At 42.4% G+C, this 27,943-nt stretch overlaps 1 protein-coding gene across 1 annotated transcript; it reads right to left on the bottom strand.

Annotated features, from left to right (window-relative positions):
* Positions 1-41: 41 nt before the first annotated feature.
* On the bottom strand, positions 42-27,721 carry LOC117425875 (sodium/hydrogen exchanger 5-like). Its single transcript, XM_034043161.3, has 16 exons — positions 27,234-27,721; positions 21,956-22,258; positions 21,155-21,318; positions 20,416-20,494; positions 18,643-18,820; positions 17,231-17,451; positions 16,622-16,824; positions 15,051-15,140; positions 14,766-14,836; positions 14,313-14,442; positions 6,988-7,076; positions 6,332-6,458; positions 5,276-5,443; positions 4,401-4,473; positions 3,755-3,886; positions 42-2,443 (listed from the first exon to the last, which is right to left on the bottom strand). The coding sequence occupies exons 1-16, from the start codon at positions 27,616-27,618 to the stop codon at positions 1,902-1,904; spliced, it is 2,955 nt and encodes a 984-aa protein (XP_033899052.3). The 5' UTR covers positions 27,619-27,721; the 3' UTR covers positions 42-1,901.
* Positions 27,722-27,943: the final 222 nt, after the last annotated feature.

Here is a 27,943-nt window from a genome sequence, read left to right as displayed (position 1 = left end):
TTTGTTTTGTTTTTTTTTTGGGGGGGGGGGGGGGGGTCGTTTTTAAAGTGATAGTTTCTATTCTTTGATATTTATTTTCAGCTGCATTTTCTTGTAATAGATTTTCTGTGTTGTACTGGCTGAACTGGCCAATCCCAAAGAAGCCAGGCAGACTCATTCCTCTCTGTTCATTTCACACAATGGTGTCTATTTTCAGATCTGAACAGGTGCTTATTAAAATCAATAGAAACAATAACAAATTTGATGGAAACAGAGGTATGCAGCTAATTGGTTTCGTCTATTATATAATCTCTGCTGTATAAACACACCTAAATGAAAGTCAATTCGGTAAAATAGTGCGTACTGCTGAAGCAATTTCATTCTACTTCAGATAGCAGACGGATCCATTTCAGGGCACGCAATTATAGCAAAAACCAAATAAAACAAAGGATTTTTGAAAGAAGATGATAACTAATTTATGAAATTCATAAAAATACTAGAACACAAAATAAGCAACATTTAAATATTTACAGATGTAACAACTTAGGTGTATGAACAATAAAAACCTATACTGACGTTCTCAGCCCAATTACAGTAGCAAATTAATCAAAACAGATACGAAAAAAACAAGGTTTTATTAACTCACAGGTTAAAGCTTTGTGAATTTGGCCCCAATATAACCTCGTATGTTCGTATGTTATATCCTGCCAGCTGAGTTTTCACCATTTGTGTGTTAATTACTGTTTTAAGGAATGTTTTGCTTAGTTTAAACAATTCTTTGAAAACTGAAAATAAACTTCGAACCTTCTCCAAAACAGATTTTTTTTAAAAAAAGGCTTTGTGTACTGGATTTCATTTCTCAAAATGCCTTTAGCGGATTTTCAAACAAGTATTAGCATTATTTTACTTCACATAAAAACGCTGAGTTCTCCAAAATAGGCTCTATAACAAATAGAAGCACCTTAAACTCTCCTGTAATGGCGTTTATTAAAAATGGCTTATTTTAGTTGTAGCTGCTGTAATCGCTTGGAGAGGGTGGGTGGAGGTAAGGGTTAAGCACCTCTCACAATGAAACCTCTATCGACAGATTCTTACCTCCCCTGCAGCTCTGTGCAATATCACAACACTGCATTCCCTTTTTTCAACAATAGTCAATGACCTGAAGGTTTAAAGATACACTCTGTCTTAATTAAAATACATTTTTTGTTTCCTTGTTTTTCCAGTTTTGCAGCACACATTACATATCTTAGTCACACAGTCAAGTAAATCCCATTTGATTCACAACAAAATCCTGTGTATAATTTAAAACATTACGTCGAAAAAGACCAATCTAACCACATTAAACATTCCCTAATGAAACTGTATATTTGTTTGTGTGTGTGTGTGTGTTTATGTATGTGTGTGTTTATGTATGTGCTGTATGTATTACTATGGGTTTAACAATTCCTTCAAAAAACAGATGTGCGACTAATGGTTAATAACAGAAACATCTGGAGCACTGAAAAACTGTTTCAACCTTTCTGCATGTGCAAAAATATAAAACAAATAATAACAATAATAATAATAATAATAATAATAATAATAATAATAATAATAATAATAATAGTGGTTAAAGAAAAGGGCTTGTAACCAGAAGGTCCCCAGTTCAAATCCCACCTCAGCCACTGACTCATTGTGTGACCCTGAGCAAGTCACTTAACCTCCTTGTGCTCCGTCTTTCGGGTGAGACGTAATTGTAAGTGACTCTGCAGCTGATGCATAGTTCACACACCCCAGTCTCTGTAAGTCGCCTTGGATAAAGGCGTCTGCTAAATAAACAAATAAATAAAAATAAAAATAATAATAACAGAGAGTGAATCTCCTCTCAGGTTTAAAGTGCTATATTCAAGTAACGTGTGCTGGGGGGATGGGGGATGTGGTAACTAAAGGTCTGTCTGGCCGCTGCCCTTGTAAGGGGAGGCAGTAACTACATTTTTCAGGAGTGAGATCTGGGCGGCTCTGTTGAACTGGACTGGCCACCTGGCTCCGGCAGACCCAGTAGATGAGCCTGGTCTGGGCTGCTTGTCGGGGGACATGAGGGGCCGGAGCTCCTGCTGCTGGATGCACTCCGCACTGTCCTCCTCGCTGCTTCTACCAGCGGCCAAGGCACGTTCTGGGAACTGGAAAAAGGGGTCCAGCGGGGGTCTAGCAAGGGCACCTGGGGCCCCACGCTCCTCCAGCCTCGTCGGGGGCACTGTCCTGCGCTGGAGCTGCTGCGTCTCGGACACTGGGGGGGACGACAGGCTTTCCAGGGACGAGATGCTCTGGTTCCAGGCCTGCTGCAGGTCAATGGGCACGATCTTGGTGGTCTCCGAGGAGACGCAGGCTGGCAGGTCTCCTTGGTCTCCCTTCCAGGGCAGCTCCTTCTCCGCACAGGTGGGGGACGGGGGGAGGAGGAAGGGGCTCTGACACACACCCAGAGTACCTGGGAGAGGGGGGAGGGAGGGGGAGGGACAGGGGAAAAAGAGAAAGGAGGAAAGAGAAAGAGAGAGCAAGAGGGGGAGCATATGGAGCAGAGAGAGAGGGAGAGGGAGAGAGAGAGAGATATATTATACCAAACCGGGGAGAGACGCAGAAGAATGGAGAAAGCAAGAAAGAGAGGGAATGAGGGGAGGAGAGGGGAGATAGATAAGGAAGAAGGTAGAAAGAAAGTGGTAGGAGAGGGAGAGAGGACAAACAAATTCGTAGATGAAATTCTGCTCTATAATCATAGCTGGACTCAAGTCTCAAGACAGCAATGAAAACTAGATGTGTTGGTAGGTATGTGCTGTAGCACAGACTTAACAACAGATATGCTGACAGTTTCTAATTTGGGAAAAGCCTGACAGCAAAGCAGACCCTTCCGTGATAAACTCAAACAGCCTGTTCTCATGTGATTCAAGTTCAAATCCAGTTTAAGTCGCAAGTGAATTGAGTTTAACAGCCTATTGTGCATTATAAAAACAGACAAGGAATTGTGAATGATTAACGGCAAAGACATTCTAAAAGAACAGGAAGGTGCCTATAATCCCCTCCCTTCTTGGGTGGATGAAGTTCCTTGACAAAAAAAAAACAAAGGAGACAGAAAAGAACAAAACGAACCAATCAAGGGACGCAGCACAATACTGTGTGCAGAAATGATTACTTTACAAGGAAAGCTGCAGGCTGCTCACACGTCATGTAGCTCTCCTCACTCTTCTCTCACTGAGTCAGCTCTGACCCCACTCTCCCTTCTTTTGGTAATATTTTGGCAGTTCTAGCGGACATTACAACAACCCTCATCCTGGTGTAATATGCATTTACACTACTGGAGTTGAGTTCCTGCTGGGCCACTTAAGAATGGCACTTTTGCATTGTTCTATTAATATCTTTGAAGAGCACAAAATGGCATTGTTAACACTTAGGTACAGTTATAACATATGGATTCAGATGGGACATTAGAAATCTGTTGACACAGGTCACATCCACTCCACACAGGTCAGAGCTGAGCAGGTGAAAATCAGCTTCCATCTTACACAGCACCCTACACTGTATATTTTTTAGAATGTATATGTTAAATAATAATAATTAAACAGTATTGCTTATTTTAATGTAACTATAAAGACAATTCATATGGCTGTATTACATCAATGGCAGGGTCCACTATACAAGTTAATATATACAGTTGACCCTATCTCTCTTACAGTATGAGAGTGTCTTCTTGTGCACCAGAGGACCATGGAGAGAAGCTGGTAGTTTCTAGTGGAGAGAGACTCACTTGACGGTTTCCCCTCCAGCAGGACCTCGTCTGCAGCTCGAGCCACAAAGGTGATCCCTTCATCATCCTCCTTCTCGGCTCCTGAGTTTTCTTCCTCTTCCTCCTCCGACTCCATTGTCATGACAACAGGCACTGGGGGAAGATGGAAAAAGACTGTTCCTTAGAAAGAGTGAGAGGGTTTGAAGAGGGCAAGAGAGTTTTAAACAAGCTGCAACACACCAGCAGGTATATATATATATATATATATATATATATATACACACAGTATATACATTTGCTCTAATGTAGCGTATAGAAAAAAGGACGATGGCTACTATTGTAGTATTGGGCATGATTATTTTTCCTCCTGACACTGAACTAACTTACGAAATGTCAAATAAATGTCAGCTTTATCAAGAGGCACTGAAGCACAGATTGGGATCACAGACTAGTAGATTTATAATGACTTCAGTTCCTCTGTTATACAGAAGCAGGATTGCAGGACTCCAGGTTATGTCCGATGGAGTCATAGTTGTAACACACGTCTCCACAGTTTTGCCCTCAGGCACAGTTTTGAGATCATGGTCTACAAGCAAGCATGTAAATCATTTGAGATGATGCGTCTTGTTCTAATCCATAGTGAGGAGTGCTGGAATGGAAATCTCACCTGTGTCCTGCCAACTGATGTTTCTTTTGGGTTTGCCATTGGGAACCTCTCCATTTACATCACTGCTTCTGTGCTGTAAACACACACACATATATATTAAATTATGCTGTACTTATATTTGATGTAATCTGCAACCCAACCTCCTATTGTGGCTTTTGAATGATCTGCAAACTGCGAATCACCCCCTGGGTGGATATTCTTAAAACTTGTTGTCTAATCCCAAGCAAAGTCCTGAATTACACACAGCGAGAGCTCTAACTGTTAAGATGCGGGGCTTTTCAGACTGTACTTTTTAACAATGACTTGGAAAACCTTAAAGAAGGGCAACAACATACAGGTATCCTCATATCAATGTGCAATAACAATGCCTTGTGTCTGTGTTATAATAAAACAGAAGTAATGATTTTTACTTTAAAAGGCTTTCGAGGATTATGTCCTGCTGCAGTGGATGTAACGAAACAGAGTCGAAACTAATTGAAAGCACAGCTTTGGTCACAAGTGCAGAGTTATCATTTATATGGAATCTGGGATTTCACTTCTGTGTACTTTTCCACTTCGCACCAATCAATCATCTGGTACAGTACAGTTTTTCTTTCATCATGAAAACCTGCGGTCAGAGTTAGTTTACATTACTAGAAGAGAGAAGAAGAAAGTGTTTTGCTGAGATCAGTCCAGCATGGTGTGAGAGACAGTTTTGGAAATACAGGGGAATTGCATCTGAGACACCCTAATTACCAAAACAATGCCAGTAATGTAATGTCTGATTCAGAGAAATCTCAGCATTCCTTAATGGATTTGTTCTGTTTGCGTATAGCATGTGTTTTGGGATGTGATCTCCGATGTGAAGCTGTGCAGAGAGAGGAGGAGAAACCTGCCTTCTTCTGGCTCTTCTTGTGGCGGGACTTGCCCTTGCTCTGGTAGACGCTGTGCTTGGTGGATCTGAAGGACTCGAGCCGGCACCGCATATTCCTCTGGATCACCTCGCGATCCTGCCACTCCTGCTCGTCCGCGCTGATGAAGTGACGGCTGTAATTCGCCTGGTACTGAGACACACACGCGCACAGACACACACACACACACACACACACCCAGGTTCATAAATATCAATCTTTATTTTAATCCCAATAAAACATTTGTGAATAGCATATAAGCTTTGTGTAAAGGCCAAATACTGTGTTTATATATCAACTCCTAAGGAGTGATTGTCAGAGTCTTTAATGTGGCTGTTACACACAGAACGTGGCATGGGCCTCCTGACCTCTGGTAAAATAAACTTCACAAAACCAGTGAACTGACGCTGGCTCCCCATTCATACTGGGATTGTCCCAGATGTATTCCTGAGGACTGCACATGCATCGTCTGGCTCTGTATGTGTTGAATACGGGGTGTCACGTCTTTGTGTGTGTTGAATACGGGGTGTCACGTCTTTGTGTGTGTTGAATACGGGGTGTCACGTCTTTGTGTGTGTTGAATACGGGGTGTCACGTCTTTGTGTGTGTTGAATACGGGGTGTCACGTCTTTGTGTGTGTTGAATACGGGGTGCTGCTCACCCTCTTGCGTGGTTTGTACAGGTTTCCTGCGAGGACGTGATGCATCACCGTGTCCTCCTTGTCTTTGTGTGTGTTGAATACGGGGTGCTGCTCACCCTCTTGCGTGGTTTGTACAGGTTTCCTGCGAGGACGTGATGCATCACCGTGTCCTCCTTGTCTTTGTGTGTGTTGAATACAGGGTGCTGCTCACCCTCTTGCGTGGTTTGTACAGGTTTCCTGCGAGGACGTGATGCATCACCGTGTCCTCCTTGTCTTTGTGTGTGTTGAATACGGGGTGCTGCTCACCCTCTTGCGTGGTTTGTACAGGTTTCCTGCGAGGACGTGATGCATCACCGTGTCCTCCTTGTCTTTGTGTGTGTTGAATACGGGGTGCTGCTCACCCTCTTGCGTGGTTTGTACAGGTTTCCTGCGAGGACGTGATGCATCACCGTGTCCTCCTTGTCTTTGATGCTTCTCACGGTATCGATTACCTGCAGATCCAGACACACTCCACTGCCATTCTCCCGTCTAGCAAAGGACAGAACGCAAGAGGCAGGTGAAACAAGAGGCACTGTGCGTGTGTGTGTGTGTGTGTGTGTGTGGGGGGGGGGGGTTCTTAAAAACACCTTTTTAAGAACTAAATATACCTTAAAAAAAAATAAGATAAATATACCTTCAAAATATGTGTGGAGTTTTGTCTGACTGGAGTTAGAAATAGTAAATCAAAATATAGTGAGAGTCAATGAGAAGTTCCCACAAACATAGGATTGCAAACATTTCCTTTACCTGTTTAATATCTTATTATATGTGTTCTCTTTCATGTTTATGCTTAGATCATTATTTATCAGGTTTACTAACTATTCCAGCAAAAATACCCTTAATCCACCACCGGGTCCGCTTCTGAAAAGACTCCTAAAAGCTGAATTTCTGGAGTAACGTGGTCTGAAAAATGACTATATTGATCGATAGATAGACAAATAGATACATACAGCTATAGATAGATAGATAGATAGATAGATAGATAATATCATATAAAACACAAGTTTTCTTTACTTACAGAAGGTTTGTGAAAGAGGTTTCTGAAAATGACGTCCGGCTGGGCAAGGAAGGAAGGGACAGCTTAGCGGAGGAGAGAACGTGACCTCCCTAGGAAAAAAAACAAAAACCACATTGAAAATAATCATTTCCATGGAAGCATGATATCGTCTCAGAAGTCAATAACAAAAAATAAAAATAAAAAATATTAAAAATTTATGTTAAAAAAAAGACTTTACAAGATACAGATTTTATTTCATGCAAAAAATTGTATTCGATCAAACCCCTTATTAAATTGCCTGTTATCGGTAGGAGTGATCACTGCTGGGTCTCCGAGGCTGCTCTGTGTGCAGCTGTATCTGTTTCTAAATCGGGTCCTGTTTACACCACACAACAGTAAAGAGAGTCTTCCAGCCCCGGTCTGTGAGTCAGTCATTACTGTTCATCACTGCACTGTACGTTGGGTTCAAACACACAGGCTATAAATATTCCAATTAGGGGCATTTTTTGTGAGGTTAAGAACCTCTCAAGTTACATAATGAAAACCCTGCTGAGCAATGTTCATCTTTTGTCTGTCTTGTAAGATCAGAAACAACGAGCTTTCAGCATGCAGTAAACATGAGACAGCAATAGCAAGTACTGGGGATTTTAAAAAGTCACTGTCAACAGCTGCACTTTGATTTGCAGGTAAGATGTTAAGAAGTGGTACAGTCAGAACATAGAACTTCTAAACATAATTCAGAATAATAAAGACGCCTGCCAGCTGCTTATGTCCTCTTGTCATCTTGTGGGCTATTTTACTTTTCAAAACCTCAACTGTAACAATTGCAACAATTCCTTCGCTTCTCCTTTGAATACAATATAACATGATGTTTCTTTCCTTTGTTCAGTTGGCTGGGTGGCCTGTGGGTTCCAATCGCGTTGGCGAGCATGTTTTCCCTGTGCTAATCTTAGACTGAGCTTTGTGCTGCACAGTTACAGATCAGGAGGTGAGGTGTTGTGGAGCCGCAGCAGGCTTCAGGAGTGACTCTCCATCACTCTTGTGCACAGATGTCTAAACAGGGTTTTACATTCTCAGTTTCTGTGTGTATTTATATTCCAGAGGTTTCTAGATGGGAACTTGATTCTTCACTCAGGCACCCTGGGTCAAACCCGGGTTCCGATGTGCATGCTACAGTAAATAAGGTTAGAACAGTAATTGTTTATCGTGACATTACTGAGTACCTGTATTGATTACTGATGATCATATCAGGAGCTATAATCATGTTTCAGACCCTCCTCTACTGTGGGAGAGTACAGTGGAATGGGTTTATTCTAATATTTAAAAAAAACAGGAAGTCAAAAAGCAGACCGAGAAAAAAAAAAAAGAGAGAGAGGGAGAGAGGGTAATTTTTTATGCATTTAAAACTTGAATAGTTCTATAACATCAAGACTAGCGATTTGCTGTTCACTTCGTGAACACATTACGTGAGGAACGTTCAGTTTGTAGCAGCATTACTCTTAGGAATGAATGATGGGCCTTGAGGCGATACATTTCACAAAACAATCACTTACTGTAATGTAATCAAAAATATGAGACGACAGCACAAGCAGCAGTTATCCTCAGAGGGGAGAAAAGCCTAAATGAATTTGAGACTTTGATCTTGTAAAAGGACTGACTCACGCCCCCTGCGGAGCCCCGAGGCTGACTCAATCAGCCTGTGAAGATCCTGAGCTGCTTTAATTGGTCGTTTTTTATCATAATATTTTGTTTCAAAAGCATTCAATTGAATTCAGTAGCAATGCAGCATTTGGCTTAATTCACAGACAGGGTCAAAGTGCAGTCCTTTTGAAATAAATAAAAAGGGAATGCTATTTTTAGCCCCTTTGAAATGCATGATATATTTATAAGCGCCCTGCAAGAGTCTCTGTGCTTTTTTCTTTTGTAAAATGTGAATTTGTAATCTTGGTAACTCTTCGGCGACCCTATCACGCTATGTGAATAGAATGGAACAGGGCGGTTGACATGAATAAGAGTGACCATGACTACCAAGAAGGGACGGTTACGACTCTGGATTTAGGAAATAATAGGAGATCATAAACATTTGGGGCTATCAGCATCATGAAGTAGATGATAACCATGACCTATACCCCCCACAGGTAGCTGTAAAACATATAGAAGTGTGGTGTACAGTAACACCTGTCCAATCCGGCATGAATGCTGGTCTGTGTGCTGGTCTGCACACTCAGAGGCTTTTTATAAATCATGCCGGACTGTAGAGAGGATCACGCCATCCATTTCAATAGGGATTAGACAGGTGTTACTGTATTGTGATAAAGCATCTCGTAAGAAAGTTTCAGCACGATTGGACATGCAGTCGAGATACCGATATGTGTACAAAGTATGATACAGATATTCTGCTGCTCCGTACACATGTACAAACCCTCAGCTTCTTTCCATCGCAGGGGTCATGCATCTTTCAAATGCAGAGTCTGCCCCTTCGTTGCATGTCTTTTAAGGCTGAACTATCATGATAACAACGTATGACTTGTGATGCAGTTTTGAGATTCTGTGATTCCTCATTGAAAGGCTAACCCCCTGGCAGTGGCTGCCAGCCTCTGATCTGCAGCCAGTGGGCGCGCGGCTGGCAGCAAAGACCTGTTACTATTTCAAACTCCTCTCATCTCCGCTGTCTTGGAAGCAGTAGAATCCCCGGCTTTCGCCTGGATGTTGCCGGTTCGAGTCCAGGCTATTCCACAGCTGACCGTGGACAGGAGCTCCGAGGGGGCGGCGCTCAATTGGCCGAGCGTCGTCCAGGGGGGAGGGAGGGTTAGGTCGGCCAGGGTGTCCTCGGCTCACCGCACACCAGCGACCCCTGTAGTCTGGTCGGGCGCCTGCAGGCTTGCCTGTAAACTGCCCAGAGCTGCGTTGTCCTCCGACGCTGTAGCTCTGAGGCGGCTGCACGGTGAGTTTGCAGTGTGTAAAGAAGCGGGCGGCTGACGGCACACGCTTCGGAGGACAGCGTGTGTTCATCTTCGCCCCTCCCGGGTCAGCGCAGGGGTGGTAGCGGTGAGCTGAGCCTAAAAATAATTGGGCTTTTCAAATTGGGGAGAAAATAATAAAAACTGATTGGCAACGACTAAATTAAAAAAAAAAAAAAAAAAAGAATCCCTGGCTTTCGACATCCCTTATTCCACAACAGAGATCAGCTGACTAAGAAGAGGAAAGTTTGACTTGTTCAGAGAAAACCTTGAAGTGAAGCTTGCCACCACAGACCGCTGGTTTGGCAGGAGCACATTTCTACAGTTACTTCTGGCACAGGAGTGGGAGGGTGGGAGGAGTACTCTTGTTTAAAAGCGCTCTGGTTACAGCTTTGAAGTTTGCACAGTCTTACCAAAGCTAATTCCATCTGTGACAAAGAAAGCAGCGGAGGAGCAGGAAGCACCTGCAGGAGCTTTTCTCCACGCTGCAGAGCAGGGGCTGCTACAGGCTGCCCTCGGGACTGGAAGCACACCCATACATCCAGGCCACTCCACAAGAGTGATGTGCAAGGATGGACGCTTCTTACAGGTGGTCTGCTGCACAGGAAATACAAGCGAACTGAAGCGTGAAATAATGATGGTTCATTGATTTTAAAAATGGTAGAAATGAGAATCCCATTCAATAAAATAGATTGGAACATTATTTCACAATATTAACAATAATCATTTTGGCTCACAGCCAGAGCACTGCAGGGCTAAGCTGGCCTTTTAAAAAACAGATTTTTTTTTTAACGTAACAAATTTAAGCAAATGAATAGTTTGGAGCAGAATGACAGGATAATCAATATGCCAACCTGGTAGTCTTTTGTCTGACAGGAGCTTGAAACCTGGCTCCAGGAGACCTAGTTTGAGACAACTTTGCTGCATCAAACCCCAAGTCCCCCTTGGTGTGCCGTGCAGCGGCCTGAAACCAAGTTCCAAGCCACAAAGTGTCTTCGTGTTCCCTCAGCTTAAGGCTGCAGTGGGTTAAGTAGCTGATAAAGGCAATTCAACAGAACGGATCTCCAGAAGGATTTGCATTCTAGGACAGATTCATTGGGTTCCTATGCAGGGTTAAGATGACAGGAACAATTCAAGTGTTACAATACAGCCTGCTGCTTTTACTGCAAAATCTATTTCTTGCAAGTTACCTTGTAATGTAGATGAGAACATGATATGTGGAGGGAGACGTTAACCAACCGCTTTTCTTTAAAATAAATCATTAAAACAGGGCTTCACCGGACGCTATTGCAATGTTTTCATAATACCAACTGTCCCAGCAAAAACTCAAGCTCTCTCAAGTGCGGAAAGATAAAGATGTTGGCGAGTTTTTAGTTCTTTTCTTTGGACGCTAAATCACTTTGTACATCACAAAGCACTTCTCACTGCCTTCATGAATAAATATGTGAAGCAGCTCTAGGTTGGAACACACATGCTGCATTGGATTTAGTGACCCCATTACAGGCCATAAAAGTGAATAGCTTAGAACCAAGCCCTTGGTTGTTTGTTTCTACATCAGAAAAATGAACTGCTGTGTCTCCCCATGAAGTTCATGAAAGGCTGGGGAATGTGACCCAGTGGGTTTTAAGGGGTTAAAAAAAACATCCAGTTTGTTAATCCTGGCAGTGCTGATTCACAGCATGCAATACCAGAACGGTGCTGTCTCTGAGTGGCAATGAAACGGAAGTTTAATTAGGGAGGAATTCCCTGAAGATATCCGAACTCGGAGACAGGATCACTCACTCTGCTTTAATTCAGTTCCCATGTGATTCCGGGGCCAAGGCTAACAAACCACCAGGTAATCAGGGGGCTGTTGGGAGAGAGAGATAAGGGCTAAACGCCTAAATATGTCAACGCGTTTCAGAACAGCCTGGCTCAAAAACACACAGCTAAAAAAGCTGTGGAATGGATTCCTGTCGCGTACATATTAAGTGTGGCCTGAGTGTCAGGTGACAGGGGACTGTGTGTGAATGTGTTATGGAAACTGGAGCTGGACCATTTAGACTCAGATACGCAGGCTTGTTTCTCTAACAGGATGTGCGGGACACTCCGGTACGGAACAGGGTCACCCCCCCCCCGTGGGGCAATGATGGAGTGTATCCGTTAATATGGAGATATGAGCAGGGTGGGGATTCCCTGATCTGGAATCGTTGCTTTGAACTCCCCCTTTATTATTTCCACACCTGTTCACTTTGAAACTCTAAGAAATGCTGGTAATAAAGTTATAATGAAGATTCAGTAATTAAAAGTGAACTTAAAAAAGCCTTTATTTATTCTAGTAACAAAAGATGTAACTGTTAAACAGTGCTGCCCTGATGCATGCGTGGTAGCCAGCTCTGGGTTTTCTGTTTTGTAGATTCATTTTACAGACCATGATCCATTTCCCTGTTACACGAATGAAAGAGGATGCTGGGAGACGCTGATAAAACCTGCCACAGTAAATGTTACAGGTCTTCCCATGCTTTTTCCATGATTATGCAATGCATTTCCCATTTTACCATACCTCTCCGGGCTCTCATTTTGTATACCATGCTTTCACAATCCTTTATTACACTTCCCTATGCACGGTTTCAACTGCAATACAAGGGCCAGAGCTCAGAGACTGTCATCACTGTGTCAGATATATACGCAAGTTCACTTAATGAATGATTGCAAAGATGCAAGCCCAAAGCTCTATCTTCTTTGTTTGCAAAACCAAAAAAGAAAGAAAAAAGCCTCTGGGCTTCCATCGTAGCAGAATAAATATTAGGCTTAGTCTCCATGCCAATCCCGCAGTAAAAGATTACACAGCCTTGTGGACTTTCAAACACTGTGCAATCATTGGTTACAAGGTTCAGTTCCACTGGAGGAGAATGTTCTGCTTCATCCGAGTGCTTTTTTGTTTGGCCTAAACAACTGACTTGGACGCAGACTTTCCCAAATCACATTTCAAAAGCCAGCGAGTTCCTGAAAGCCGATTGGTCTCGTCCGCGCCGTTGGTGCTGAGGATTCCAAACCAAGTCGTGGTTAAAAATAGCACTGCCATAAAAAGTGAGATACAAAACACATAAACAAAGAGATCTGTCTGATACTGTCCTGTTTCTAATAGCATTCAAAACCCTGAAGACACTGTCAGGTGATAATGCTCTTCTCCTCAGGCTAAACATGCTCGCCTTCAGTGTGCAGACAAAGCAGACTTCTGTAGTAATGCATTATTACATTCTTCAGCACAGGTGGCAAAGCACCGATATACTGGAAAGAGCTGGTTTGGAAACCAGGCTAATATAATGCACAACTGAGTTGGGAAATTTGAGTTTTCTGTTTTTCTAGTTTGAGCAATTTAGCTAATATGGTGATACAGGCATTAGCAGAGGCAGCTGAAACATTGAGATCGATTTTTTTTCTATTTTGCAGTGTGCCAACTGTTTTCTGCAAGGAGAAAAACTAAATTCAATAACAAAATTCATTTAAATGCTCATTTGACTGCACGCATTAAACCAGAATAGAAATCTAAACTAGTTGCACCAACGATATCAAGCTGTCAACATCTGTGGAATAAAAAATAAATACTTTTGCAGTCCCCAGGTTCACTGCATGTACAATTACACTCCTCCGCTATAATGATTGCATGCTTACATCTCAGCTATTATAACAAGCATGAACCAGGCAGAGGGATGGGAAGCAAGCCCTTCCAAGGTCGTAAATAACAGCAATCTGAGACCCTCATATCATGTATTCAACCCTAATGCTTTCAAGGCATTTCAGTTTTAAATCACACATTCTCATTTATTCTGAAATATTTTAGATAAAGCCTTGATCAGCCTTGCTGGGACCTTGATTCAAATAGACACAAAGCTGACTGCTCAGGCTTGTGGAAAGAGTGTGAGTGCGTTAGACAAGGGGGGGGAGGAGGGGTGGCACAAGCAACAGATTGGCTGACCATTGGGGTCTCCCTGGAACGCTGTCAGAATCTCAATGAGCTGGCAGATGGCTGGAGCTATGTAGGGCTTTAAATATGATCATGTGCAAAGAGAACGAGAGGCCGTGCGAGTCGTCTGGGACAGCGACCTGCCCGCTTGTTTAGATTATGACAGTATGGTTTTCTCTGGCAGCTGCCTCTCCTGACAGCAGAGCCAGAGGAGATAGTGGCATTAAATTTGCAGCGCTCACATCCTCACGAGCTTAATCCTGCAGCTCCACCTGGTGTTGAAAACAGAGACTGCATCTCCAGAAAAGTAAAGACTACATAAATACTTTGCAAACTGCAGATTGAAATAAAGTCATGTAACTAACATCCTTCAAGAAAAAAGAAACTATTTAGGAACTAAGTCATGCTGTCAAATTCCCAGCTGCTTGCTGGAAACCCACCTGGTCAACGAAGCTCATGGCATCTCTGATGTTCAGTTTCTGGCACACGTCCCAGATCTCGTCTTTGATGCGATAGGCCGACTTCCGCATCAGCAGCTGGCTCAGGTACTTCTTGTCAAAGTGTTCCCACCTTAAAAATAAACAAATCAATAAATAAAGAAACAGTTTTATGTAAATCTACAGTAAGTACACTGACACACAGATCCCCATTCCCAATTGCAACTCCATTTTCAAAGAGGTCAGTCCAGAAACACGAGATACCATATACTGTAATACAATCAGCAAGGTCTCCTGCATGTATACCAACAAGTGTATTAGACTCTTCTGGTATGTTTTATGTAATACAGTGCCACCTGCTGGTACTACTGTTTGGTGCAGTTCTTTGTAAACTCTTGCATTGTACAGTATTGGGGCTACCGTTAAGCCAGGATTGCTTCTTTCTAAGTCACTTACTTGTCTCTCCAATGGTGGTAACCGTGGTGACCAGCAATGTCCTCCACAGCAGCCAGGATGTGGTCAAAGGCCTAAAGAAACCAGAGTGTAGGACAATGTCACATTCCTGATATAAGAATAATAACAATGTTATAAATGTAAGAAACACGGTCTTCTGGAACGTATGCCTGTGTTGGATACCCCAATGGACTGTGTGTTAGCAGACTGGATTGTGAGATTTCATTCCTAAACAAACCTGCGAGCCCCCAACGCCTTGTCCCGGGAGGACGTCAGTACAGTACCTACCCGTTCATGAAGCTCCTCGTTCAGGGTAGGCTTTTGCTGGTTACTGCGTTTCACTTTCAGCCATTTCACAAGAGGTTTAATAGTCAGCCCCTGGAGGAAGATGAAAACAAATCATTGAAAAAGGGAAAACCAAAATAATAATAATAATAATAATAATAATAATAATAATAATAATAATAATAATAATAATAATACTCTCCCAGTCTCCCTTCCTCCAGGTAACACGTTACTCTCAGCCTCTCACAGGGTGACTTGAGAAATAATACTTTTACAGACTGAGAGGAGAGGGACCCCATTATCTCGTAGAACAGAGCAGGGCCTAGGTGATGTGGAATCCGCTGTGTCCTTCCATTGCCTTGGCTATAAATGCACAACTAGAGCTATCAGTACCATGGAAAATCAGATCACTGTGACCTACATCCAACCTCAGTGTGACCCCTGATACTGCCGCTCCCAATAACCCAGGACAGTGTGCTACAGTATTGTGAAGATCTTGTGGGATTGCAAAATGCTGACATGCACTTACTGTCTGCAGGGTTGTAAAACTGATTTATAAGATTAATGGAAGAAATCACAGCTGCATTTCATTGTTAAAAATGTACTACAGAGAAGCCATTCACTTCAACCAAATACACAACATGCCTGTACCAAAATGAGAAATTACACTGCTACTGCTACTGCTGAGAATAATAATAATAATAATAATAATAATAATAATAATAATAATAATAATAATAATAATCAGAGTTTAACTGCTCAGACTCATATTCATTATGAAGCCCAGAGCCTTGGTTCCATGTGATTAATCACAGTGAGATCGTTATGTTTTCTCTGGTAGAGCAGGTATCAGTCTGCAGTTATTTCTCCCTGGAAGAAGGCTGGGTAATGTCAGTGTCATTAGGGTCTTTGTGAGGTTCTGCTGCTGAAATGCTAGTGTACTAATTACAAGCACAATAACAGGAACATTTGAGACTGCGACACCAAGACAACCAAGGCTCCGGTCTATTTTTAAAAGATGAAAATAATTGAGCACACTGAATTAGTTAAATGACACGCAAGCCAGTGTTCCTTCCCCGGTATGTCACTGATAATACCTGTGTTCATTTTCAGGATCACCCCACAGACACCCTTATAAAAGTTTACCACGGTAAACCTGAACAGTCATTTTGCAGTTTTCCCTCATGGTTATACAATGCATCTACCATAGTTGGCTCTGGTTTGCCATCTTTTTTTAAATGCTTTATGTACCTCTCTGGTCTTTACAATGCTTTCACTATGCTTTACCATGCTTTCACTGTGCTTTATAATACTCTGACATGCTTTCACTATGCTTTATAATACTTTTATAAGAGGTCTACAAATGTATTCCAAAAATCTTTTCAGCATATTTTATTATATTTAGTGGTTTTAATAATTTATCAAGGCAAACCCCAGCAAGATTCATATAGAGTTAAGGTGATCCATCGATGTGTGAAAGATGTGTGAAATGGACCCCAGCACACAGCTTCATCAAGTAAAACCTGTGACTACCAAAGCACCATAAAACACAGCCACACTAAGAAAACCTTTACCTGGAACATCACCGTGAAGAAAACCACAGTAATAGTCGTTGCCACAAAGTAATCCTTTGCTTTGACCTTTGACTTGTCCAGAAGGATGACCAAGGCAAACGCCACTGCTCCCCTCAGGCCACCGTACGACATCATCACCTGATCGATCCAGTCCAGAGGGCAGAGTCTGAAGTGATTCAGAACCCAGGTCTGGAGAATGACACCTGAAGAAACAAACACACACACACACACGCACACACGCAAACACACACACACACACAAACACAGGGTCATACACAGGCTGTCCTGTATCCAACATGTCACATACTGTACCAGCCCATTGTGCTCCTGCTGTGCCAGTTAGTGGCTTGAACAGCATGCAGAGAAGTGTAGCTTCATGTGTCAGTATGTCTTACTAACCCCAACTACAATCACACGCTCTCAGAAATGGGATTTTGGATCATTTATTCTAGGACCCTTTGTAAATGAGGTGTCAAGCATATATATATATATATATATATTTTTTTTTTCTACATAACATATTCTTCTATTATTAAATAACACATGCCAGCTTGCACTACCCACTGTGCCAGTGCAGTGCAAAAGGGGCTGGCGCTACACAGCACTCACCCACGGCTCTGAACACGAACACAAAGACGAGAGTGAAGAGCACCAGGGCGCTGTCCCAGGTCCACATGGAAGTGTCCACAGCAGAGATGCCCAGGAACATGAAGATGATGGTCTCTGCAATGCTGGCCATGGTCTTCATGGTGTACTTCACTGTGGTGCGAGACTTCTGAGAAATGTTGGCTTCCACATACTTCTTACAGCACAGGCCACAGAACGTCATCCTAGACAGAGAGACCAACTGTTTATGATCACCAGCTATCAGACACATCACACTATTCCCACCAGTGGAGGGCACTGTATACCTACACTAGACATAGTCACAACCCTTCAGAAATCTGCACTGATTATCTTTGTGTTCTTTTATGATTATTATTATTATTATTATTATTACTATTATTAGTAGTAGCAGTAGTAGTAGCAGTAGCAGTAGTAGGTGTTGTAATAAATGCTTAGACTAGCAATAGCACTGGTTTACACTGATTCTCTGGTAAAATAATCCAAACCTTTTTGTTTTGTGTTTTTAGGCAGTTTACTACATTTGAGTGAAACACAGTATGTAGCAGCATGCACACCAGGGGTGAAAGGACTCCTCACACCTCGGTCCGTGCCTCTGAATTCCTTACCACCTCTGGTCAGACAAGCAGAGCCTGTCCCTGTGTTTAAATCCCATTTTAAAACATATTTGTTTGAAAAGGCATTTCTTGGTGCACTGCCTTAAGGTTATGAATTGATTTTAAATATCTGACTGACAAATGAAAAGTTTCTTATTCATTTAAAACTGTTAGTAAACTTTGTCCAGTGCGTTGGGAGGACCTGGTCTTGAACGGTCTATAGAAGTGCCATGCTGTCGTTACAAAACCAGAAACTTTGACCTGTTACATAACAGCCTTGATGTTGCTAGGCAACTAAAGCACTGGGGTGTTCGTGCAGCACAAATGTCGAAATCTGTTCCGTTGTCCCAGTTTATTTTCCCTTACAACTGTCTGTAACTGTCTCTCAGCTCAATCCCCCATACCGTCTTTGATGTCTTAATTCCAACGATAAGCTTTGACCTTCACATGCTCTGCAGTATACAGTGAGTTCCATTTACATAAAAAAAATGCAATAATTAAAATATTGCATTTTGTTTGGAAGTCTCCATGTAACGGTCTCATGAGCAATCACATACAAATGGAACACACTGTACTGTGCTATAGTATAGCATACAGTAGTAATAATTCAGTTTCATTAAAAATGGATTTGCTGCCTTAGCATGATCTAATGGTTCAGAACAAACAACCTCCCACACAAGGCAGCTGGTGACCTATAGACCTATGGAGTCTATAGTGACCCTGCTGGTCACACTGGTCTCACCAGCTCCAGTGATTATGAACCCTGCCCCCTGGGGCTGCCATGTAGGACACCCTACTCACGCCAGGATGGAGGACAGCGAGGCTATCTCTGCGGTGAGGTAGGACAGGTACACCAGCAGGAACACGAAGAGGGGCTCGATGATCCGGACTCGCTTGGTGAAGCGCGTGGTGAGGGCCAGGATGAAGGCAAAGACCAGCCCCACCACTGTCCCCCCCAGACTCACCACGAAGAACGAGGCTGCGGGACAGGACAGGACAGGACAGGAGAAGAGAGGAGCCTTGTAAAAACACAGCAAAGTGTCATAAAGCACAGCGAAAGCACGGTAAAGCACAGGCTAGCACTGCAAAGCAGATGGTAAAGGACATAGTGCTTTAGCTGTTAAAACTGCAATGCTGTAGTCCCCTTATAAAAGACTCCCATTGTAAAAGAACAGCAAAGTGTAACAAATCATAGTGAAAGCATGGTAAAGCATTGCAAAGCACAGAGAGGCATGGTAAACCATATTTTTAAAAAATGGCAAACCGTGGTTGACTGTGGTAAATGCATAATGGTAAAAGCATGGGGCAAACTGTAAAATAACCATGCACAGGGGAGCAGCCAGATTTCCAGCAGGGTCCAAAACCTGGAGCCCAATCACAACCTCTGCAGCAACATCCAAAATACAAATCTGTTCAACCCTCTTCCAGGAAGGAAACGGTCTTTACCCACAGGACAGACACCAAGTACTGCATCTGCAAACCGTTCATTCGGCCCATCTATAAATAAAGCTAATCAGTATTTTTTTTTTTTTTTAATGTCCTCGCCGATTGCTGGATGTTATAAATTGCCCTGAGCTTAAGCTAATCAAATAAAAAATAAAAAAACTAATGGATATAAGAACGGATTATTTCACATAACAATAGACCTTTTAAAACCGGCCTGATTGAATTGTCGTTCTTGAAACCCAATTACAGTAAATAGCATACCTGTTGCTGTGGAGACTCTGACGTGGTATATGTGTGTCTCACTCAGGCAGCAGATGGTAGCCTTCAGGCTCAATAATATAGTCAGAGAGCCTGTTCAGAAGCCAGCGCGTGCGGCACAGCCTATAACAATGGAGGCATGTGCTCGAGAACACTTTCACCTGCCATGGCGCTGAGTAATTTGCAATTATTACCCAAAGCCTTGTTTTTGACATCAACCCAAGATAGATCAGCCAATCAGAAAATAGTTACAATGCAGCAGACCACAGCATACAGTAGCAAAGTATAACAAAGCACAGCGAAAGCATTCTAAAGAATAGAAAAGTATGGTAATAAATATTATTAAACATGGAGCACCAGGGTAAACTAAGGTAAATGCATAGCATAGCCATGGGTAAACTGCAGAAATACTGTGGTAAACTTTTATAAGGGGACACTGAGATTATGATAAATAATTTGCTTTTATTTTTTTTTTATAGCCATGCACAGTTTTAACCTGGTAAAACCTAGGTCCTGAATCGATTCAATCAATCAATTTACCAGCAACACCTGTTCAAACATCTTTTCCGTTTTTCCTGTGTATCTGTGTCTGTAAAAACACTGTGAACCTCCTTTAATTGACCTGACAGTAATTTTAGATACAATATTACGCAATACAGCTGTTGCACTGTTTGTCCTTCATTTAGTTTAGTTCTGAGTTTGGTCAACAGGTCAAATAAAAAAAAAGGAAGTTTATATAAGGATGTACACAATGTGCACAGACTGGAGGCTAGGAATGCTGATCACCAGGACTCTTACACCCTGAAGAGCTTTCACTGAGGAATTCCCACCCTGTACCCCTTAATGATCCAATTCAAATACTCCACTCACCAACTCCTTTCACATAATCCACAGCGCGGACTTTATCTGAACCCATCTCCACAAAGGTGTTGAACACTTTATACAATACCTGAAAAAAAGTCATAGAAAAATGAGCATATATTGTCTATAAACACCATTCCTAAAAGGCACTTGATTGATTGATTGAGATATATACAGGGTGATTAGAAAGTAACCACATCAACTCACCATATCATTGATGTGGTAAACTTACTTTCTAATCACCTTGTGTGTGTGTGTGTGTGTCTATATATATATATATATATATCGTCAATGCAAGAGCTAAACTAGAAGAGCGCAAATGTCAGTCTGTAGTGACCTGCAGATTATATGGTTATATGAGACATAATAGCCTTGTGTTTTAAATTGCATGTTAACAGTGAACCAGTTCTGCTTGTACTGTGTTTAGAGAGGGGGGTAGGTATCATAGTACAAAGCAAAATCCATCATGACGTTATTAATACAGTTATTAAGACCTGTTAAAGCAGTGGTTCAATATCATTCAAGAGCGCTGCAATATCTTTGTTACTGCACACATCTTCCTGTGTTGGTTTAGTAAGCATTCAAAAATCAGCTGTTTCCCCTTGGAAAACGCTAGCTGCTAGTGCAATGAGAATGCTCAGTCCGCATGAACAGCTGATCTGTTTCCCTCATTGCACTCTGCATGCCTCTCATTCGTCAGCATGTTCCTGAGTGTGCTGCTGAAGTGCTGGGGGGGCAGCTTCCTTACCACGGTCACAGCATCGTTCAGCAGAGACTCTCCGAAGACAATTATGAAGAGCGTTTCATTGACGTGGACTTTTTCAAAGACAGCCAGCACAGCCACGGGGTCCACAGCTGAGATCAGACTCCCGAACAGAAGGAAGTCCATCAGCCCCGCGTCCACCTTCTTATCTGAAACACAAAGAGGGACTCAGAACACCCCTTCCAAATTCTTACTTCACAGATACTACAGGGAGCTGATACTACAGGGAGCTGGGTGTGGGTGTGGGACACATTGGGAATTTCACCTTTGGAGGGAGTGACTCTTGCTTCTGTACACACAATCCCATGATCTGCTGTAGTAGATGATACTATTAACTAATATGTCATGTGTCAGGGATGTCATCTTGTGCAGTTTAAGCTCTGGATATTCAAACCTTACAATAAAAAAAAAAAACACCCTACTTTTGACGTATTAACTTATACATATCTTCAAGGTACTACTAATAAACATGAAATATATATAAATATATATATATACATATATATATATATATATATATATATATATATATATATATAGTATATTTACCATTACGTATTTTCCATGCGCGGGATACGACGTACTGGAATTTTGACAATTATGGTGATTGGATTTATTTTTTTTGTAATGTTATTTATAATGAACATTATCCATACTTTATATATACTGTGTGTGCTAATAAACTGGGAGCTGAATGCTTTGTATTTGAGAATTTGAGATGCTTAATTCCTTGAACACTGGCACAGTACACCTCAGCTTGCCTCACTGAATGTCCCTGTGACTTACCCATCAGCCCTGCTTGCTTGATCCCCCACAGAGCCAGCCCGGTTGCAGACGAGTTCCAGAGAGTGCCCACGACTGCGTACATCAGGATGGCCCCGATGTTGTCAAAGAACAGTCTGCTGGGCATGAAGTAGCCCGAGTCGAGGACGATGGGGGGCAGCAGAAACAGAAAGAACATCTTGGGGTGCAGCTGGTACTCCGTCCTGTTAGTGGCGGCCAGGACGATGCCTCCCAGCCCCAGCCCCAGCAGGATGAGCAGGCAGCTCTCCGGCACCACTGTGGTCACCTTGCTGGACAGGTGGAACACTGGGAAAGACACGCAGCAGCAGGAGCTGTCAACAGCTCATACAGGCCTTTCCTTAAACAGTCATTTGTTATTTGATAAATCATGAATTAGGATGCATTTCTTTTTTGAATGCTGTTTCTCAATGAAAGCTACTGGTGACTCAGTAAAATATTACTACAGGGGAGAGGAAGGGTATACAACGTCACAGCATGTCCAGTCTCATGAATCAGCTGTTCCTTGTATAACGAGTTGTGTTATGTAGCTCCTCGGAACTTAGACTCCAGCTCTCACTTACCTGATGATTCAGAAAGCGACCTTTGAGAATCTGCTGCTGATCTAACTTAGCTGGGTTTCTGTCCCTTAGTATGTTTCCATTCTAAAAGTCTAAGCAGAATATATTCTACCATTTGAGGGATTTTCCAGGGCAGGAAGTTCAGGGCAGGGGTGTGGACACCTAAGGGTGCCAAGAATGTTTGCACTGATTCAATGTTTGGGTTCAGAAATGTGCTACGTATTTTATGTCATCAGAGCAGCGTTTCTATAGCAACCGCTAGCTTTGCCACCTTCTGGTTTACAGTCTCAATTAAGGAAGAACAGCGTAAGGAAAAAAACGAAATATGTATTTATTTATTTTTACTTTACCCTGCAGTCTCGTTCCAGTGTATTAGACAGCATCTCAGTGATCCCAGGACCCTGCAGTCTCGTTCCAGTGTATTAGACAGCATCTCAGTGAACCCAGGACCCTGCAGTCTCATTCCAGTGTATTAGACAGCATCTCAGTGAACCCAGGACCCTGCAGTCTCGTTCCAGTGTATTAGACAGCATCTCAGTGAACCCAGGACCCTGCAGTCTCGTTCCAGTGTATTAGACAGCATCTCAGTGAACCCAGGACCCTGCAGTCTCATTCCAGTGTATTAGACAGCATCTCAGTGAACCCAGGACCCTGCAGTCTCGTTCCAGTGTATTAGACAGCATCTCAGTGAACCCAGGACCCTGCAGTCTCATTCCAGTGTATTAGACAGCGTCTCAGTGAACCCAGGACCCTGCAGTCTTGTTCCAGTGTATTAGACAGAGTCTCAGTGAACCCAGGACCCTGCAGTCTCATTCCAGTGTATTAGACAGCGTCTCATTGAACCCAGGAGCCTTCACTCTTAAACCCCTGTATCACCACTCTGAACCCCCCAGACTCCATGCTATTTCTGGGTCTCCTCCTTACATGTCACCACGGCCCATTATCTGTAAAGTCAGGTATTAAGCTGAACCACAAGAAATATGATTAAAAGGACACCTAACAATTAAAACTAGTTTTTATAGACTCTATCTGCTTCTACTGAGGGCACCATAGAGTCAGCTTCAATATTAAAGCCACCCCTTATTCAGTATTAAATTCACCCGGAAACCTCTTTTAAATTACATCTCTATAAGACCAATGTGCTGTAATAATACAAAACAAAAAGGGACTTTTGGAAACTAAAACAGTAAATTACAAGTTTTGCATAAAAGACTAATAAATAACATCTCATAGTAAAATTCATTGACTATGTACATGGTAAGGTTTCATGCATTCTCAATGAATAATGATAATGAATTCCTTATTTCTCAGTCCAGGCTGGAATGGAAACTGGGCACAATTGTGTCTCTAGCAGCTCACAAGGTGACCCCAGTTCTATCACACCAGATGAAAGTGCAGAGTCATCCCTGCAACACACAGGATGAGAGTCAGTGAAAAGAAGGAAGAAGCGAGCTCGGAAACTCGACATTCTGTTTTGTTTTTCTTCCAAGGAATTATTCCTTACAGCTGTCCGTTGTCGTTTTAGCACCACTTCAAATCACTAGAGAGGGTTTGACCTACACAGGGATATAGACTCAGCGGTGTGATTTCCCTGTTCTTTTGTGTGTTTAAAATGGAAAAGTTCAATTTGTTTGTATTTGCAGTGGTGAGTTCAGGACATGTCCTCCAGTGCCTCTTGGTTAGATTGAATTACAACAGGGAAATAGCATGGGTCTGAATGCAGCATTTTATAATATACTTTACCATACCTCTTTGTGCTTTCCAATGCTTACCTAGGCTTTACCGTGATTTCACTGTGCTCTATAACACTTTGCTATGAGAAACTTTTATAAGGGCTGCTGGATATTCTGTGAAATTGTAAAGCCTTTTAACTTTGACAACAAAATAGCTCTGTTTTGACATCGTACTGTGTTTGCTATAATGTGTTTCTTTCAAAACTGCCCATTTGAGACCTGAAATATATACTAAAAAAGACTGATTTGTTAGTTGCAGTCACTTGAACCCTTCCCCTAAAACACACACTCGCATGCACACACACACACACAAACACTTCATACAAAGCTAATCGTATTCAAATGCTACATCACGGTTACCTGTCACGTTCTAGAACTTCATATAGACACTAAGCAGGGACCAGATGCCAGACCAAGACCCAAACCTTTTAAACAGGATAAGGAAGGATTTCAGGGTCAAAGAATTATCTACTGGAACAGAGCAGCACTTCAAAAGCCTTGGCATTGGCAGCCTGTGTCTCTCGCTCTCTTTTAAATGTCCTTTAAAGGCTGATCTCCTGATTTCATTATCTCAATCCATGTTTGACATAAGATGCAAAAAAGAAAAAGCATGTCTAGCAACTAATTTAGCAGATCAAACCTGCTGCCAAGTAGCAGGCAATGAGACCGTGTCTGTTAACTATCTATTTTAAGTACTGTGTTTATCTGCTGTATGTCATCGTGAATCTTTGAACAAGCCGGCTGCTGTTTCCAGGATCTTCTGAGATTTCGATTTCCAACGTTGCCTAACAGTTAGCAAATCCGGTTGTCAGTTCTGTTAAAACGTAGGTTACATCGTTACATTTTCCTATCATTTTTCAGAATATAAACGTGCATGTAAAGTTTCACCAAGTTTGGACAAGCAGCTCTGGCGATACAGGGCTAGGTGTCCTAAGCTTTTGCTGCTTTTTAGTTTGCTCATTCTAAAGTAGAATTAAAAAAGATATATTCATAACAGCTATGCAATACTGCAGTACACGTTTACACAGGTTGATATTGGACCTGGATCTCTGTGTTATTTGGGGAAGTTCTGGTCTTTTGAAGTGCAGGCTGTTTGACTCTTGCGTGCAGATTAGCCGTGTGTTTGTGTTTCTATTGCCTGCTGTCTCTGGGGTCTCAATCAGGCTCCGGCGCGGGTCACAAGTGAAACAGGTTTGGTGGTACTGAAAAAAAGCATGATTGCTCAGGGACTCTGGCAGGTGGATAGAAGGTGAATCAATTAATACATTCACAGAACAAAAGGCTCTGGAGTATTACAGCCTGGTTTGATTTATTTTAATTTAAAATATGGTTGACAAAGCATCTTACTGCAGTTGTGCATATGCATGAGTGTGCTTCTTTTTTAAATTATTAATAATCAGTTACACATAACTATCAGCCTATTTTATGCAGAGCAGTGAAAAGGCGTACAGAGTGGAGCCTACAGAGGACACATTGAAAGGTATTGGGAGCTTTGTCAAGTTCCGGTTTGGCGGAGACACAAGGATTCAGAGAGATTCCTAGAAATAGGAGGCTCACTCACAGCTGGGCACAAATTGCCCAGTTCTTGTGATGTGTCACCAAGCGGGCAGCAGTATGAGAGAGGCTCTGCTGCTCACTTCAAAGGGTACTCAGAGTATGAAATAAGGAGGGAGAGCACAGCACAGTCACGCACAGGCAGTACACAAACACTACCCAAGAGACAGCCGCTTGGAATTAACACATAGTTCAAAACAATGCCATGTCACGATGGGCTCTATTTTAATGATCTAAAACAGAGCCAGGTCTCATTACTGCTGCTCTAAATTCAGTAAACCTCATTGTTGTCTTTTTATTGTATGTAGTGTGCCACTGAATCAGCCCTGGCCACTATTAATATTGAGTAAATGAATGAACACATTTATATGACTTAAATAGACCCTTATACTTCCAACATGAGCCGTTATACAGTATATCTGTAGATATGAGTGTTTTAGACCTGTTCTCTGATTCATCAATAATCCTGCCTACACAGTGCTGCAGGCTAACTCAATTTCTTAACTTAAATATGTGGCTTTCTTAATGTCTTTCAGTGTGTTGTTTTGCATGGGGGGTGAAAAGCTCTCCCCATTGTGTGAATGTTATCTTGAGGACGAACCGTATGGATCCATTGCAGCGCATCCACATCACTGAGGAGAACTGCGTGAGAAGATATCGCACCGAATCTCTATCATTGTAACCCAATAAGGAATGTATACATTTAGATTCTCAAAAGTACCCATATGGCCTCAATAGAGCTCTGGAGCAATGCATTCTCTCCAAAAACAGCTGGTCTGCCAGAGTGTAACTATGACCCCGTCCCCCCTGCAACACTGCCCCTAGTGGATATAAGTCAGTACGAAATAGCACACTCTGTTGTACCAGCTGTCCTTGGAGATACATGTTTGAGAGCTCTTTGGAGCCCACAGGGATGCTTTAACTTCTTATTTTTAAAAGTCACCAGGATGAGATGACTGAAAAATGACATGCAAAGTGAATCTGTGAACTGTGAAATTTCATACCGTACCGAGTTACTCTTAAGCAGTCCATGCTATCCATACTAAGCAGACAATACTATCATAGCATCAAAGGGTATGAATACTTTTGAATTAGCATTTTTGGAGTTTTGCAAAAAAAAAAAAAAAAAAAAGGTTAAATAAATAATTGTAGACATCTATTTCTACTAACTTTTTCCTCATCCACAAAAGCAAAACTTTTGCGACAAAAGATTTTTCCTAGAATTATTTGTTTTCAGGAAATATCTAGAAATGATAAATTTCCATTGGGGTATGTAAACTCTTGACTACAACAGTGTGTATATATATATATATATATATATATATATATATATATAGCTGCGTAGGCAATCCTATGCCTGGTATGCGAACTTATGCAGGTACAGATATGGATGTGTAAATGGATTTGACTACTTACGTATCTTAGCCAGGCTGGCCACCATGATCCACACCGCAATGAGGAAGGGTCTTTGAGCGTGTTCCCAGTTCCATTTCACAATCTCGAAACTCACCGGTTCGGTCTCACGGTGCTGGTCACCTGGCGGGCTCCTTGAGCTGACAATAGGGTCGGTGATGTCATTAACCGGGGCGCGTGCTGCCGCTGACGCAATGTTACCCGTATCGACTCCATATTGCCGGTGGAGCGGCGGCGCTGAGGACTGCGAAGACTCTACAGCGATCCCGACCGGTTCCAAAATCTGCGAAATGACAGATGCGTCGCTCCCGGGAAAGTCTGCTGTCCACAGCGCAAACGAAGTGGATGTTACTAATACTACAATTTGCAACAAAACAGGGGAGTGCATTTTTAGCACCGGCTTTATAACATATCCCCCCCTTTATTAGTTCTTGTTATCGGTGTGAATCAAGCAAGGTGAGCTGGCTCCTGTCTGCATCCTCTCCGGTCAGCATACCCACAGCTACAGTATTTATGCCCTTTAGTTGAAATGCCTGGCGTAGGTTCACACGTGACTGAAAAGCATTCTAAAGCGTGGGCACCCGCACAGCTGTATGATTAGCAGACACCGCACTGCACAGAGCGCTGCCAAACACCTTAGCACTGAAAGAGTGAGTCTGGAACTGCAAAACAAAGTGTAGCTCCATCCCTCCACAGACTTATATCCCTGTCAT

The sequence above is a fragment of the Acipenser ruthenus genome, chromosome 20 (assembly GCF_902713425.1).
Source record: "Acipenser ruthenus chromosome 20, fAciRut3.2 maternal haplotype, whole genome shotgun sequence".
NCBI lineage: Eukaryota > Metazoa > Chordata > Actinopteri > Acipenseriformes > Acipenseridae > Acipenser > Acipenser ruthenus.
Note: the sequence above shows the minus strand (reverse complement) of the source record. Positions and strands in the feature narration are given on the sequence as shown.